The sequence below is a fragment of the Mesoplodon bidens genome (genome assembly GCF_964165515.1).
Source record: "Mesoplodon bidens genome assembly, chromosome: 3".
Lineage (NCBI taxonomy): Eukaryota > Metazoa > Chordata > Mammalia > Artiodactyla > Ziphiidae > Mesoplodon > Mesoplodon bidens.
In genome coordinates, this window is record NC_138178.1 from 152055205 (window position 1) to 152073196 (window position 17992).

At 39.5% G+C, this 17992-nt stretch overlaps 1 protein-coding gene across 3 annotated transcripts in view; it reads left to right on the forward strand.

Annotated features, from left to right (window-relative positions):
- Positions 1–17992, forward strand: part of GPATCH2L (G-patch domain containing 2 like) — a 62718-nt gene that overhangs the window by 6328 nt on the left and 38398 nt on the right. For all 3 annotated transcript variants that reach the window (XM_081229993.1, XM_081229991.1, XM_081229992.1), the window contains exons 3-5: positions 9780–9844; positions 14264–14440; positions 16009–16088. In XM_081229993.1, coding sequence (XP_081086119.1) covers positions 9780–9844; positions 14264–14440; positions 16009–16088 — 322 coding nt within the window. The remainder of the gene's footprint in view (positions 1–9779; positions 9845–14263; positions 14441–16008; positions 16089–17992) is intronic.

Genomic DNA, 17992 nt, shown 5'->3' on the forward strand with positions numbered 1-17992 from the left:
AGAGCTTCTGTAGATTTATTCAAAGCTCTGCTACTCTATCCTTAGGAACAACTGGAAAAAAACACAGCAACTTGGGAGGTAGATTTGATACTATCGTATTTGAAGACCTGTCTCTTGAAAGAAATGTTAGGATTATTCTTTGACTCCAGAGGAAGGAACTAGGACTCATAGGTAAAAAGTACAGCGTGAAGTGTTGCCTCAGTATAAAATACAACATTCTAAAAATTAGGACTCTATAAAAATGAAGTGGGTTGTTTTACCAGGTGATGAGTTCTGGGTCACTGGAGGGATTCAAGCCTGGGCTTGGTGACCACTTACTGCGTTGTTGTAGAGTTGGAGAGGTTGAACTGAATGACCTCTAAGGTCCCTTGCAACACTGAGATTATGTAATTCTTTTCAGTCACAACCTCCTTCCCATCACCGTAATTTCATATTTTAAAAAGCATCTGATAAGCAGCCTCAACTGCCCCTAAAATATTTATGAAGACATAAAACATTGCAAACTCACATCACCAGAGATCAGGACTTACAGCTGGCTTACTGCCAAGATTTTCTCAAAGTCCGGGGCTGGTAGAGCTGCGCTGGAGAGTGCAGTTGGAAGCCCACAGCAGTGCTGAACCTGCCCTGAAAGTCAGTAGTGAGGCCCTGCATTCTTTGTCTGTAGTCTGCCCTTGGTTCAGAAAGGCAGGATCCGGTTCAGTTAGAAAATTGGGCAGCTACAGTTTGAGCCAGAGTGTTGTTCCACCCTTTACTTGCAATCAGTATCTTTCCGTTTCTCTTTGGAGGCTGTAACTCCCTTATATACTTGGATAGGGAATCGTAGTGTTCTCTGTGTGTGTATTTATTCTGAGGGATAGGAGGCAGTCATCGCATATTGAGTTCTGGGAAATACAGTCTCCAAGAGTAGTTTACTGTTGGCATGGACAGAGAAGGAAAAAACACTCTTAGTAGTAGTGCATTCTGGAAACTGGAGTGTTTTATGTAACTTCATTTATTGTAGACTCCTGGAATGGGCCCAGAATCAGGCAGTAAGGGTCAGAAGAAGATCTTGTCTCAGTCCCACGTAGCTACATGAGATAAAAGCCTACCAGTGACACTGGGGATTAGGCTAGGGGCTCTGCACATCCTCTTGGCCAGTTGTAGATGTGACAAGAGCATGTTACCTGTATCCAAGGAAGTAGAGGATGGAACCAGGGGTAATTTTCATACCCTTTCTGTTGGCAAATACCAAATTCTAGGTAAACCGGTTCTCAACAAGAGGCTTTTGGACAAGTTATGCAGAATAAGGGAAGGGGAACATCATCCTGAATGTTCAGTGGAAGAACACATCTTTGAAAATGACTGCCAGTGGAAACCAGAAGAACATTTTAGAAAATCTTCATTAGGATGCAAGGAGATAGAATCACTTTGAAACAGGAGCAGTAAGTCATAAGGACAGAAAGATAGCTATTTGAAAGCCCAGTAGTATGGGAGGAAAAAGTGTAGGGAAATTTGAAATGTAATTATAGTGTTAAAATGAAGGACAATTCTTTCTGCAGAAAATTGAGTTGATGATGTGGGAAACTTTGGAAGCCCTCCCAAAATGCACAGAGAGGAGATAAAAATGAGAGAGAAGGTGATAGATCTGGAGGACAGGGATAGAGGCCCAGTCTGCAAGTATGTAAATACTCCCAAGGAAGAAACCAAAGCATAGGGATAGAAGAGGGATTTTGAAAATATAACTGAAGGGAAAACATGTTCCTGTGTTGAAAAAATTAAGTATACAGATTAAAAGGGAAAACTAATGAAAAGAGACCTCTACCTAGACATATCCTGGCAATATTTTTGCATTCTGCATTGGTGGTGGGAGGGGAGCAGTTATAAAGAAAAATCTTTAAAGGGATGAAAATAAGGTTGATGTTGATCCCTGCAGTACTAAATGTGAGGGGCTATCGACTTGCCTATAGAATTTTGATGGCAAAAGTCTCCCACCTTCGCACCGTGAATTTTATATATAGCTAAGATAGATTTCATATGGAAGGGCACTAGAAAGACATTTTCAGATATCAAGTCTCAAAATATGTGCTCTTTAAAAATTTACTCTGAAAAGATATTTCATCTAACTGAGGATGAAACTGTTAGTTCTAAGAAAAGGTAAGTCTTAAAAGGATGGGTGGACTTCTCTAAGGCACAGCCCACGGCTCAGTAGCAGAGTCCTGACAAAAATCATTATCTCTGCAAAGTATACCTGATGGCAGTGGCCACGCTAATGAACCTGTGAAACTAGAGAGGTTGCTGCCTTCTTTTGTGGTGCCATCTGAATGAAACTGAAAAACAAACTCCTTCGTTACACATTCTCATAACTTACTGTGAGAGTAATTTTGCAGTTGGTGTGAGATATTTCTCTGAAAAACCTGTCCCTAGTCCTTTTTGCTTTCAGAATCAGAAGTCTGATTACATATAGTTACAAGTGTACCACCTCAATCCAGAAAAAAGAAGGAAAAAGAATTGAGTAGAAATGTTTTGGGTGATAGGTCTAGGAGTGACCTTTCCGTTTTTTGTAAATTCTAAGACAATTAAAAGTTTTTTTAAGTGTATTATTATTTAATAAAAAAATTAAAATGAAAACCCCTTAGTTTTTAGCATGATAAAGTAAGACATTAACTCTATCCTGCTTGTTTCTTTTAAAATTAGATGTAAAAGACACCTCTTATTTAATAATCTTAACTGGGTGAGAAACCCAGGTGGTAAAAGTTACTGATACCAACTTTTGAATATAGATGATAAACTAACTCTGTACCTCTGTACTGTGATTGTGACAAGTATAAACTACTTTGATTCAGTTCTAAGTTTACAGTTTTTCTGTGTTTAGGAATATGAAAGAATTAGCAAGCTCTCGGGTCAGAGGACAAGCTGTGTTTTCCCCCTCTCAGCTGTGGGAATTCAGAGATTTAACTTATAGAAGTTAGAAACTTCTTGTTAGAGCTAGACAGGAGGGACTTCCTTTCAAAAAAGAACTCATAAAGATGCTATATTATCTGTTGCTGCAGAAAAAGTTGCCCTAAAACTTAGTAGCTTTATAAAACATTTATAGCCTTACAGTTCCTGAAGTCAGGAATCTGGCAACGGTTTAGCTATGTGATTCTGCTTCAGTCTCTCATACTTTTGCAATCAAACTGTCGGTCTGGGCTGCAGTTGTCTCAAGTCTTGGGTGGGGCTGAGGAGGCCACTTCCAAGCTCACTCACAGGGCTGTTGGCAGATCTCATTTTCTTATTGGCTGCAGGATCGAGAGAGTCTCAGTTCCTTTCCACGTGGGCCCCTCTACAGGGCTGTTAGCATTCTTAAGATATGGTCGTTAGCTTCCCCTAGAGCAAATTGTCTGAGGGAGAGAGGGAGAGAGCGAGCCCTCACTCAAGTACCCAAGATGGAACCCTAGTGTTTTATAACCTAGTCTCAGAAGTGACATACCGTTAGTTACATCTGCCTGTGCTACTGGTTACACAGCCCAACCAGGGTGTGAAATACCAGGAGGCTGGGATCACTGGGAGTCATCTGGGAGTCTGGTGACCACAGGTGGCCACTGGCCTTCTGAAGATTTTTCCTAACAGTGTGGAGCTAAATTCAGAAATAGTATTCTCAAACTAATTATTTCCTCAGAACATACTGAGAGAGTGTTTTTACTGTGATTTCAAAGGAAGGGCATTCAGGAACTATAAAGGCAAGCAAGGTATAGATCCCTGAGAATGTATTTTGTTGTATGTTAAGTAAGTATACCGAAGATGAATGTTTATTTATTTATTTTTTTCTTGTTTTTTTTTTTTTCCTTGTTTTGTTTTTTTTTTTGAATGTTTATTTTTTAAATTTAACATATGGCATTAAGGGAGAGAGCTTCTTTCTGAAGTGAGTTTGTAATCCGTTTTCTTGGTGTTCAGCACATAGGATGCATTTTTAGCTGATGAGCTCTGGAAGGCTGGCCCTATCCAGCAGAAGTACACAGGCTCCTCTCTTCCTCTGAACTGGTTTCCCTTAACCATGATGTCCCACCCCCTTCATCCCTCCACTTTGTTCATCACTCTACATGAGGGTTCTCACCTTTTGGGCCAGATATTCTCTGTTGTGAGGGCTATCCTGCGCATTGTAAGATGTTTAGCAGCAACCCTGTCCTCGACTCGCAAGATGCCAATAGAATACCAGTTTCCTCTTCCCCACTCCAAGTCCTGACAAACAAACATTTTTCCAGATATTGCCAAATGACCCCGAGGGCTGGGGTGGGGCAGGAAGGCAGGAGAAGGGGGACAAAATTGCCTCCAGTTGAGAACCACTGCTCTAGATGTTTCTGGTATTGAGATTGGGTTTTTACCTCGTTGACTCTGCTTTTACCAAAAAGCATGAGTTTCAAATGAGAGAACTCAGTAAGACCAAAACATTGATCTCTTCTATAGAATAAAAATACTGTGATTTAAAAATGGAGAGTTTTTGGGCTTCCCTGGTGGCGCAGTGGTTGAGAGTCAGCCTGCCGATGCAGGGGACACAGGTTCGTGCCCCAGTCTGGGAAGATCCCACATGCTGCGGAGCGGCTGGGCCCGTGAGCCATGGCCGCTGAGCCTGTGCGTCCGGAGCCTGTGCTCCGCAACGGGAGAGGCCACAACAGTGAGAGGCCCGTGTACCGCAAAAAAAAAAAAAAAAAGAGTTTTTGCTAATTTGAAAACAATACCCTTTAATTGCTCTGAAAAGGGCAGGCAATTCGTTTTCAGAACTTGTCAAGAAGAGCAGTTCAAATGAAAGCATTTAAAAATTTATATCAAAGTTTACAATGTTTAGCTAACTCTTTGCCCTGGAATTAATTACTTAAATGGACAGGAGGTATCAATAGTGTTTTATTAGGCTTGATTCCTAAGATAATCTACCCCTCCGAAAATGAATGCGATACCCAGTCATCTGGTCTGCCCAGAGTGCCCTGAATTACAAAGATGCTCAGGTGAGGTTAGATGGATGCATGTGTGACAAAACAAAACAAAAGCAAAATGTTAATTGCAATATCTAGGTGATGGAGTGTGAGTGGTAACTTTCAACTTTTTTGTATGCTTGAAAGTCTTCATAATAAAATGTTGGGAGGGGCTTCCCTGGTGGCGCAGTGGTTGAGAGTCCACCTGCCGATGCAGGGGACAGGGGTTCGTGCCCTAGTCCGGGAGGATCCCACATGCTGCGGAGTGGCTGGGCCCGTGGGCCATGGCCGCTGAGCCTGCGCGTCCAGAGCCTGTGCTCCGCAATGGGAGAGGCCGCAACAGTGAGAGGCCCGCGTACCTCAAAAAAAAAAAAAAAAAAAAAAAAATGTTGGGAGAGGAAAGCCGCTGGAACTGCTGGTTAGGTTGACTTTCTTTACGTTTACGTTACTTCAGTTGGATGTGGTTCAGTTGCTTCTAACAATATTATAATAATTAGATACTACAATTAATTGGTAGTCCAAAATCTAGGCTTTAATTTTATTTGTCTTATTTTAAATGGTGGCTATGCTGCTGAATTGTGGAAACATTTTTTTAGTGAAAACCATATAGAGAAGTACGATGTGTTATTACTATTTTTACTCACATGTGAATATTTTTGAGACGTTTTCTGGCTTCTAAAATGGAGTGACTTTCTCAGTATTATAAGGTTAAATTCTAGGCTTGCCCCACCCCTTATTTGGAGAATTTTCTTCATTGGAAAGCATTCTTCTTTCTATGTTTTCACACTCTTCTCCCATAGTCTAAGTTTTTTATAAAATGCATCCATTTAAATTGTGGTTGACATGCTTCTTTGTTAGTTTTAGTGCTGGTTATAGCAGGGTCTGGAATATAGTCAAACTTAATAAATGCTTACTAAGTGAATGAGTGAAAATATAGGGGAAATAGTGGGGAAAATCCTTCCTCCTCCTTCTCCTGTTAGAGACTTTTTATTGCCCCAATTTAGAATTGAATATTTTTGAATGACATATAAATTATTTGTAGGGTTAATACATTTCTACTCAAAAATATTTTAGAAATATTCTATGAAGACTTTTATATGCAAACTGTTATACATTAGAATCATGTGAGAACAGGGAGTATAGAACAGCTCCCAAGGCAAAGACAGGAGGCATTGATGCCTCTAGGAGTTGCTGTCATTTTAGGAAAAGACAGGATTTCATTACCTACTATCTTTCTGGGCTTTGTCTTGTTACTTTTTCTGAAGATTAATAAAGGCTGAGTTTCTGTCTTCCTGACTAAGTTTCAGAGGACCATAGTGGAATGGACGCTAAGGATAGGATCACATTTCTTTTTCCTTATAAAAATGAGGAACAGAGCTTTTTTCCTTGCCTAATAAAAATGCTCATAGCAAAAAAGTTATAAACAAATTTGACGGTTTGGGCATAGGAAAAATGTGCAGTAGCCTGACATCTAACTTTTTGACCTTGTGATCTACAAGAGTACTGAAAGAAAATTGTTTTTATTGAAAGATAGGAGCTTATCTTTACCAGAATATTAAACATTATGTTTAATTAGCTATATTAACATTTTATAGTTGACTAAATCACTATTAAAATCCTATGAATTTTGTTTTAAAAAACCATAATCTCTGAGTCAGAAGTGAATGAAAGCCACAGGACTGGACAGCTTTGGCCTGTAAATTGTAAGGGGAAATATTTACTTCTACTTCATAGCTAGCACTACATATTTGCATGCTGTATCATGGTGTTTACGTGCAAATATGCCTTGAAGTTCCCATTTTTTTCCTCAGAAAATTATGCTAACAGTTTCTTACATATAATTAGATTTCCACAGTGCAAATTCTTCTGAGGGAATAAGATGCTATCAGATGAAATAGTCATTTCCAGATATTGATGGAATGATGATACTTTTATGTAATAAGTGTTCTTTAAGGCATAAATTATTTTCTCAGGGAAGAAAATACGTATCTCCCTTGAACACAGTCTTAAAATCCTGGTGATATTTCTGTGACATCATTGCCATTACTCTAATTAACTGTTTATAGAAAACTTAACAAGTTTAGTCCAATCTCTTTAAAGAACAGTGAGTCTCTTTAAATACTGTTGACAGAAATAGAAAATGTACAGGGACAGGAAGGTTTTAGGTTACCAATACCTTTCTTGATCCAGCAGGTTTCTTTGCGTTTACTTTATTTAGAATATGAGGAGAGAATGGAATCCATGCAAAAAAGGATCAGAGGAGCAGTGTATCTTGTAGTGCTTACAGGTGGCTGGAAATGAATGAGGAGAAGAATCCATAGACTTCGTAATAAAGCAATGGTTCTAATTTCTTGCTTGGAAATATTCAAATAGAGGAAATATTCAAATAAATAATTCAATAGACATTGCAGAGTAGACCTTGTAATACACTTACAGCAGAGATCAGCAAATTTCCTCTGTAAAAAGCCAGATAGTAAATATTTTGGGGCTTTGTGGGTGATTCGTTCTCTGTTGCAACTCCTCAACTCTGCAGTTGTAGTGTGAAAGAAGCCAGGATAGGTCAATGAATGAGCCTGGCTGTGTTCGAGTAAATCTTTACTTATGGTCACTGAAATTTGAATTTCGTGCATATCCATATGTCACAAAGTATTCCTCTTTTGATCACCGCCCCCCATGATTTAAAACTATAAAAGCTATTCTTAGCTCACAGGCTATACAAAAATGGTTGACAGGCGGCTGTTTGCTGATCCCTACATCTCAGTTACTGATATGTTAACCAAGAAAGCATGTAACACAGTGGTGGAGTAGAATGTCTGTCTTATGGCCTGATGTGCTTTTTAAGCCCTCCTTAATATCAAGAGGAACTAAAAAATATAAAATATGCTTTACCTTTGAGGCAAGATGAGAGAAATAAAGTAGTTGATATGAGAGAATGTGTATTAAGACTCAATGGAGTTAGAGTTAGACCACTAATATTCCTAGGAATTTGCTAAAAACATAAAAACACCACCATAAAGTTCAGCAGGCACAGTTCCTTGGACTCAGAAGTAGGAAGAATACAGTACCCAGTGAGGATGTCTTCCAGATTTAACTGCAGAGCTCTTTGAAGATTCTAAATCCATCAGAATCCAGCGGTATAGTTTTGTGAGACATTTCTTATAATGACATCTGAGAATGTTCCCACTTATAAGTATAGAGGAAAATAAAATGAAAGAACCTTTAAAGAAATCAGGTATGTTTTGTTGGCTCTTGCTGAGACAAATTTCTTGGATCTGTTACCCAGAGACAAGCTTAAGTGAGGAAACATTGCTACTTAATTTAACCGGCATTTTTAGGATTTAGTATTGGCAAGATATTTGGAAATGTTGCAAAATACAAAATATTTTCAGATATTTGATCCAGAAATGTAGACTGGGATTTTGCCAAGCCTATTCTTTATGCAGCATGGTGAGAATGCTTCTTCTGTCTTCTAGAGCACGTGAACAAAATTGACTAGCTTAGAAGGAAACATCCCAATCAAGGAAATCGCTAATATTGTAAAGAATAGAGAAATTTTTCTTGAACCAGATAAGTCAAATTTGATGATTAGGTGGGAGAAATGCAGCATCAGAAGAGGCAGAATCAATTGTTGGAAGTAGCTCAAAATGAAGCTGCCTTGGACAGAATTCTATGGGGCAAAAGTTTTATTTCCGTTTATTTTTTTTTCATGCATATAAACAAGATGGGTTGATGGATGGATAGATGGAGAGACGTGTGATAAAGGAAATAGAGCACTATGCTAATTGTGGAATTTACGTGGGGGGTATATGATGGTTTACTCTACAATTTTTTTTTAAATATTTATTTATTTATTTGGCTGTGCTGCATTTTAGTTGTGGCACGTGGGATCTTCGTTGCCGAGTATGCGATCTTTAGTTGCGGCATGTGGGATCTAGTTCCCTGACCAGGGATCGAACCCGGGCCCCCTGCATTGGGAGCGCAGAGTCTTAACTACTGGACCACCAGGGAAGTCCCTAAAAGTTTTATTTCAATGAGTTCAAATGGAGTTTGTTTTTTTATTTTTAACCTCCTTTTTTGAAAATGAATTTTGCTGTATCCATTTGCTATCAAGAGAGACATTAATTTTAGAAAATACAACTTTTGTCATACTGATTTTCTTTTTTTTTCTGTTCATGGATTTTTGTTTGCTGCTTTATAAATGGGAAAACTTGAAAGATGCTGGATTTCTTAAAGTTGCATGGCTTCATATGAAACAGATAGTAAACAGTATTTTAAAATAAAATTGGTTGGTAAATTTGTGTTGTTTGATATACCAAAGCAGGTTGAGAATTACTTCTGTGAGCCTTAATAAATAACTTTCTAATGCTAAACTAACAAAGTGACTTGAGATCTTTTAAAGGTACTTTAGGGGCTTCCCTGGTGGCGCAGTGGTTGAGAGTCCGCCTGCCGATGCAGGGGACCCGGGTTCGTGCCCTGGTCCCGGAAGATCCCACATGCTGCGGAGCGGCTGGGCCCATGAGCCATGGCCGCTGAGCCTGCGCGTCCGGAGCCTGTGCTCCGCAATGGGAGAGGCCACAGCAGTGAGAGGCCCGTGTACCTCAAAAAAAAAAAAATACTTTAAAATATAAGTTAAAGTTTTACAGTTCTCCTCTTTTTACATTTCTTTTGTTTTCGGGGAAAATAAACTTACTCCTGTGACTTAACTATGAAATTTACATTTCTGATTGGCTAATGAGCTAGAGTGAAATTAGGGAAACTTGGAATCTTTCGATTTGAAAACCAGAAGACATAATGGACACTGCTTTGTTTTTGACTGGAGCTGATGTATTCTCTTGTGTTTTACTCTTTTTTCAGTGAAACCAGCAGTGTGTGTAGCAGCAGTGACACAGGGCTCTTTACCAACGATGAAGGACGGCAAGGTAATCTTGATTCCAGCTTTGGGACATTGGTTCAGTGTTTCTGGGAAGATTCTAGTGGTTCTAGAAGTGCCTCACAGAGAATATGATGGTTGTCTATGAAAGTGTTTTTCAAACTTTAGGGCATAAAAGCCACGTGGGGGAACTGTTAAAACTGCAAGTTCCTGAGCTCCTGGAAATCAAATTGGTCTAGAGTTGGCCCTTGGAATCTGCATTTTCCACAAGCACCTGTGGTGATTTTTGTGCAGGTAGTTCAGACTTTGAGAATCATTGATCCAGGGGGGTTATAGTGTCAAAGATGGAACTTTGGGAAGTTGCTTTTTATTAAAACCAAAAAATAACATGATGTTTTACTGGATGTTAAGACATTCTTATTTTCACATATGGAGGATTTATTTTTTTAACCTTATTTATAAGCGGCCATAGTGTTCTCGGTGAATATATTATAGAAATTCTTTCTGAAGTTTAGTAGAGAGCACTGTGAATAAGGCTGGTGTATGTTAATTATCAGTTTTTTATTTTTACTATTTAAACAGTAATTTGATCCTGTCCTGTACACTTGCTTAGTGCCACAGTAAGTGTGTACTAATAAGAATTTCTTATAGCTCCTTTGGACTGTAGTTTTCTTAATCTAAATAAGGGGTTTGTAGATCTTCTGAAATCCAGTGATTTGTCTCCAAGGGTTAAGTGATTGAAGGACAGAGACACGGCTACATGTCTAGGTCGGTCCAGATAGGCTCCTTAGTAACTGAAGGGATCCCGGGACAGTGAGACTTAGGTTCCAAGTCCTAATTTTGGAGAGAGACGGTGGGGAGGTGTCTCACCCATGCCTCAAAGTTGTGGGCATAGATGGAGCTCTTGAGCTTCCTTCTATAATGGAGGCTGTTGGGAGTACATTTCTGTTCCTTTCTGATTCTGAGGGAGCTAGGTGTCATTAGAAGCTGTGTGTATATACTCCCCGGTGGGCTCTAGCTAGGGTCTTGATTCTCTTATCTCATACCAGGAAAGTCTGGTTGTCTTTCCATGAATGAACTGGAGCATACTTTCAGAATTACTTTTTCTTTGCTTTTACTACAGTATCCTAATGCATCTCTTAAAGGTTATGATGTGTATACAGAGGTGTAAGAAAGTGTGGACCTATTACAACCAATTAAGTTTTGGGCCTTTGGAAAGCCTTCCACTGATAAGGAATCCTTGGTATATTATGGAAGGTTGTAGAATGTTTTATAGCCCCAGCTTTCCCTTTGTTTCTGCCTCAACTTCACACATTTTGGTGATATTTAGATACTTAGAGTTCTCAGCACAAAGCTATGTTACTTTCTGCTTCTATGTCTTTGTTTATGTTGGTCTCTCTGCCTGAAATCTCATCTTCACCTTTCCTTGAATGGCTGGTCATCCTCCAAGACAGTTCTCATTTTGCTCCTCTGGGGCATATCTATGGACTACATCTGTGAGTTTTCTTACTCTCAATTTCTTGTTGGGTTTGGCCAATAGGAGGCAACAGCAGAAGTATGGAGGGAGGGAGGTGAAAGAGATTGGGTGTATTAGTCAAGTTTTGATTATGCTAATACTGCTTAACAGCCCCCAGATTTCAGTGGTTGACTACATTTATTTCTTGCTATGGGGCTGGGGGTTGGCTGTGGGTCAGCTGATCTTGCCTGGGCTCAGCCTGGCTCCAGGCTTCAAGTTAGGTTTGTATCTACTCATTGTTTTCTTATTCTGGGACCTAGGCTAAAGGAGCAATGGCTCTGTGTGGCATGGACTTCTTATGGCAGAGGACATAAATGCCAAGTGACCAAACCAGACCATGCATGAATATTTAAAGCTTTTGCTTGAATCACATCTGCTGGTGTTTTACTACCTAAAGCAAATCAGATGACTAAGCCCCATGTCTGTGTCCGTGGAATGAGGAAGTGTGCTCTGCCTCGAGGGGAAGGCTCTGTGGAATCCCAGGGCAAAGGAAAAGGGTGTGGGTGTATCATTCTATTATAGTGAGGTAATGAAGAGTTGGAAACAGTAGTGCAGTGTTGGATTAGAGCCGTCCCTGACTCCCTTTCCGTTGGACTGCTGGTTGGTAGGGGTTGTGTTCTCCTGCTGAAGGCTCCCTCTCCTCTTTGGGCCCTTCTCCTATAACCACAGTTCTCTCTCTGTGCTCTGGTAACCATTCTTTCCCCTTCTTCAGATCTAGGAATGGTAAAGACTCCCTGCTCTGCTGGCTCCGAATGCTTCAACATCCCTTTGGCTTCTCTTAGTACTGTCTATACCTTTGTAAATAATCACTTCACTAAAGTCTCAAATACCCCATTCAAATGTACATGTTTCCTAAAGGGATTCTGACTGATACACTTACTGTAGGCGTCATCTCCTAGAACCCTCAACTCTTCTTTCCCTGTACTTACTGCTTTCTTATCACTTACCATTATTACACTGTTGTTTATAGATGCATGTCTTTTCCATTGAAGCTTTTCAAAGACAGGAGTTTTTTTTTACTTGCTACCACAATAAGTAACACATTGCCTGGCATATAGTAAGCTCTTAATAAATAATTATTGGGGAACCCAGATAAGGGGAAAATTCTCCTTTTTCTCCCTCAAACAGAAGTGTACATAGAACCTCAAATTATAAAACAACTAAACTTATTTTGGTTAAAGCAAGATCCTAGAGGAGCAGGAGGTCTGGAGCCTGATCCACTCAGCCTCTTCCTTATTCTCTGGCAGCACTCTTTTGAGGAGCTCCTGCATCAGGCATCCTAGTGAACCCAGGTTGAAGACTACTGGTCTAGATGAGATCTCACAAGGTTCCTTCCAGTTCAGTGAGTCCCTTTCTGTATTATCAAAAATCTTGAGTGAATGCCTGAGAACCAAAAAAAAGAAAATTCCCGTATAGTCTGACATTTGTCATCAGAAAATACGATCTAGCTAAATAATACTATTTTAATAAATGGCCTGAGGAATGCTTATGAATAGGAAGGAATTAATATATTGACTTGCAGTGAAACTAATCATGGTTAATTCTGATGTCTATCTTTAATTCATCCTTGTACCTGGTTTGGTGAGATCTTTTAGAGTAGTGGTTCTCAAAGTATGGTCTCCAGACCAGTTTAGCATCACTAGGGAACTTATTAGAAATGAACATTTTTGGTCCTGTGTAGGCCAGAATTGGAAACTTTGGGGGTAGGGCCCAACAGTCTGTGTTCCAGCAACCCTTCCCAGTACTTCTGATGCACACTAAAGGTTGAGAACCACTGTTTTAGAAAAACAGCCTGTTGATGATGTGTTTTTATGAGGGAACACTTGGAGCAACTTCTTTAGTGGCTTCTTTCCCCTGTTAGAGATCTCTGCAGTGATTTAAGACTTACCATTCTCCTGGGTGTTAGTGGTCCATGAAACTGATACTTCATGAGATTAGCATGGCCTGAGCAGCTTCCTTGAGATCCAGTACCCATTAGAAAATGAATGCAATATGAACTCTTTAGATGTTCTAGTAATACTTTCCTTCATCCTTGCTGTTTTGAAAGGAGTGTGGGGTAGCAGACATAAAGTTACCCATCTTACCTTTTGTGGGCAGGAATAAGCTCTTTGGGAAATTGAGATGCTATCATTGTAGCCAGTAGAAAGAAGTTTGAACCAAGAGTCTGGGCTATATGGGTCTAGTCTTGACTTTGTCAATAATCAAAAGTATGGCCTTGGGCAAATAGTATAACTTCTTGACAAGCCTTGGGGGCTTATATTCTCTTTGTGGTTAGTTTTTTCCTGGTAGCTTGGATTGCTACTGTCAAGATGATTTTGTGTCCCATTAATGAGGCATTAAGGAAGAAACAAGGTATGGATATACATTCTTTATTCACCTATTATGAGAAATACAAATATAGCAAGAAATTCTTCAGGAATAGCTAGTTTTGAATTGAGAAATGTTTGCGGGCTTTGAACCTCGAAGTTCATTTTTACCACTTAAAATGGTACATGGGAGGCAGTTTATTTTTGTGTTAAAGGCTTTGGAGTTATTCAGGCTTTGGGTTGAAGCCATGGCTTCATCATTTACTAACTTGACCTTGACTTCTCTGGGCTTTAGTTGCCTAATTGATAAGTTGGAGTTAGTGTAAGGTTTGGAAGAGATAACAAATTTACAGATTTTTAGCATAGATTCTGGTAGGTGGTAAGGGCTTAGTAAATGGTAGCTTTATTAGTTTTTACTATCAAAAGCAGTCCAGTGTACCACAGTGTGACATTTATGTGGAACTAGTTTGATGTCCCAGTTTTCATCAAAATATGGATCAAGAAGAAGTATCAAAACAATTTTTTTGTATTTTGGCTTTATTTAAAAAGTATTATCAAACCTATAGCACTGAGAAGTCATCTTCCTATTTGGTTTTTCATAGAGCATGTTAAAATTCCAGCTTATGATAGGATCTCTTTACTTTAGGGGACGACGAGCAGAGTGATTGGTTCTATGAAGGAGAATGTGTCCCAGGATTCACTGTCCCTAATCTTCTGCCCAAGTGGGCTCCTGACCATTGCTCTGAAGTAGAGAGAATGGATTCTGGACTGGATAAACTTTCAGATTCCACGTTCCTTTTACCTTCTCGGCCAGCTCAAAGAGGTGAGTTCTGAGGAGACCAGAATATACTTCACACTTATATGATTCTTTCTGGGGAGAGTCTTCCCATGGCAAGCATACTCATGCCGGTAAGCATGCATTACCTATCTGAATTTTAGAACTAGTCCAGGGATTTTTCTAGAAGATTCAAGGGTGAGTCTCAAAGCTTGAGGTTCTCTCCATTTTTACCTAAATCAATCCATGGAGACTCTTGGAATATATATTAGCAGGGCGTTCCTTCAGCTGGCTGTTGCCATTTGGCCAGATTTAAGAAGCCTAGCAGCGTGTCACTGCTGCTTATTCTGCTGTGAAACTGATGGGCTACTGAGTGCTCGGTGGAAGCCTGAAGTAGTGGATCTTGGAAGAGAACAGATTTCAGTAACAACACTCACGTACAAGGTATAATGACATTTTAAAAATGGATGATTTAAAAATATTTTTAAAAATATTTTATTTTAATAATTCTATTATTGTGGACTGTAACACAAATACGTATCCTTTCCCTTTGCTTTCCATCAGTTATGATGTAGCAAAGTGAAATGGAAAGAGCCTAGGATGGGGAAGGAAATGTGGTGATACTCTGTGGTAATACTGTCTGGTACTGCCTCTCTAGCTCTGTGACTGTGGCAGAGTCACTGCATTTCCTAGGGACATCAGGGTCATCACTTAGGATATTGTGACATTGAACAAAACTGTTTCAGAGGTTTCCTTTAGCTCTATAAATTTATGATGTGAGGATTCCCAGTAATCAATAATCAACCAGTTAGTCAGTTACCAAGTATATGTTGAGCATCTATTGGTGATCAGAATTACAATAGACCTGTAAATTCCGATTCTGTAGCATTCCGTTGTGATAAATTTGGGTGATTGAAAGTCCTTCTCAAACCACTTGGTTCTTGGTAATGATGCTTGGCTGAGGCACGTTGTTTGCTACCTTAAAACTTTCATAAACATTTCAGTGACCATTTCTAAAAGTTCTTTATGGACCACTTAAAGTATATACAAATAAGCAAGAATAGGAAGAAGAAACTTTAAATGGCCTATAATCCCACACCCGGAGTCACTGATAACATTTTGGTGTGGATTCTTCCAGTTGTGTCTTCTATGTGTAGAACATATACAGCAATTAGAAAAATAGGATTATACTATACATGCTATTTTTACCTATTTCATGAATTAGAATTTTTAAGATAATAGCTAACATTTAATTTGCAATTAGAAATTGTTGATAATACCTTATATTTGTGTAGTGTTTTCAGTTTATAAAGTACCTTCCATGTGCTGTTTCATTGAGCCTTCGAAACAGTCCTGTAAAAGAGGACTGAGCCAGTGATCATTCTTTTTTTATAGATGAGGATGCCTAGGTCAGAGGTAAATGACATGCCTAAGATCATACTACTGGTGACAAAGACATGGGAATAGTAAATCATTGGCAAATAGCCTAGCGATATTAGTTTAAGGGTCATTTTAGTAAGATCTTGGGGAGGAAGGCTTTTGGTGTACTAGAAGCGTATCATTGCTAATGGATCTTCTGCATTCAGTTACTGAGGTCTTTCTTATTTTTTATTTAGGGTACCATGCTCGCTTTAATCGTCTGCCTGGAGCTGCAGCTCGATGCCTCAGAAAGGGGCGAAGAAGGCTTGTTGGGAAGGTGATAGCTGTCATTGTTTCCTAGGCTCACTGGGAAGATAATATTCACTCTAAGATTTGCGCACACTGTTGATAGTCAAAGGTGCTGCCTGAGAACTCCCTGGGGTTAATTAGACCAGGTGTATTTTGCAAGTTCACAAGAGTGAACATTATCTAGGGCGTGAATGGATGCACACATAAAAGGTGAAGCTTGATTCATACAGAAGTTCTGACAAAGCGAACACTGTCATGACAGTGTCTGCTGTCTGTAAATCTACAGGCCTGATCTCTGTCTCTTCTACTCTTTTGATTAATCTTATATTATTATTATATAAGTTGAAATACTTTTGGCTTCTTTATGACTCCTCTTGAATTCATGAATGCTTCTTTTGTTCTAACTTTGGTCTTTTATTCTAGACTTCATTAAAAAAGAAAATAACTGCGGAAAAAAACCTGTTATCAAATTTCAGAAGCCCCTCCTTGGCCATGAGGGAGGGATATCTACCATTTACTCAGTTCTGCCTTTGCCAGGGACTGTGCTAGGCACTCAGTTCACTTAATCCTCCCAAAAATCTTGTAAAAAAGGTGATATTCTCTTTAGAGGATGAGGAAAATGGGTTCAAAGATGTTAAGGAATGTCTGATGTTACCCAGATAGAAGTGGCAAAATATAGAAAATTGAACCCAGGTCTACTTCTTTTTTATCTTTTTCAATTTCAATTTAATGAATTATTTAATTTATTTTTTTACTCTGGCTTTGAGATTGAAAATAGGTTAAGGCTGGGGTTCCTACCCAGTCACAGAGGATTGTGGTGGACAAAGAATAAGGACAGGAGAGGCATTTTAGAGCATTAATGTGTTTGTTCACTCAGTAAGCATCTAGAGTGCCTATGTGTGTCAGGCTCTATGCCCAGCCAGGTATGTAGTGGTCAGCGCCACAGTCTGCCTGCCCTCAGGGAGCTACTGTTTCATAGATTAATCAGGGAACTGTTTTCTGCAGAAGAAATGAGGCTGTTTATTTTCAGATGAATTCATATTCTTTTTATCTTTTTTTTTTTTTTTTTTGCGGTACGCGGGCCTCTCACTGTTGTGGCCTCTCCCGTTGCGGAGCACAGGCTCTGGACGCGCAGGCTCAGCGGCCATGGCCCACGGGCCCAGCCGCTCCGTGGCATGTGGGATCTTCCCGGACCGGGGCATGAACCCGTGTCCCCTGCATCGGCAGGTGGACTCTCAACCACTGCGCCACCAGGGAAGCCCCATATTCTTTTTATCTTTAAATTCAACTTCAACTCTCTAATTAGAAAGACATTTCCTTATTGGAAGAATGATACCTCTTCTTTTGGATTACTCATTTTATAGGCGATAAAATGCTGCATTTGCTATTCTGAGAGCTTATTCTTATCAGGACAGCTAGCAGGGTAGGAGTACATGAGGGAGGCAGGAGATTGGGAGTGGGGTGCAGAGCGCTGGTTTGACTTTTTCTCTTTACTAGTTAGGCTTGACAGATGATGTTCTCCCTACCACCTACCTTACTTTGTTTCAGCTCCTATAAAATAAGAGCCTTCCACTTCCGTGGAGGTAAATCATTTCATCCTGGAGGCTCCCTTTAGCTTGCATGGAAGGAAAGTAGGGTCTATTGGATGTGTCTTTAATGATTTCAAATGAATAGGATAATATTTACTTGTTTAATTCATCTTCATCACCTTAAAGGGATATTTGTCATTTCTACCAGAGGTCACTGTTCTGCCCCCCTTCTTCTCCCTCCCCCAGCTCTCTTCTCTTTTTCTAAATTGTAATCATAAATAATGAGTTTCATTCACAGCTCCCTGCCAGCGAGCTGCTAATTACGCAAAGTACTGCTTGTAATTTACACAGTAATAAACTGTAAATTTAAACATTATGGCACTTTAAGTTAATAATTTTTCTG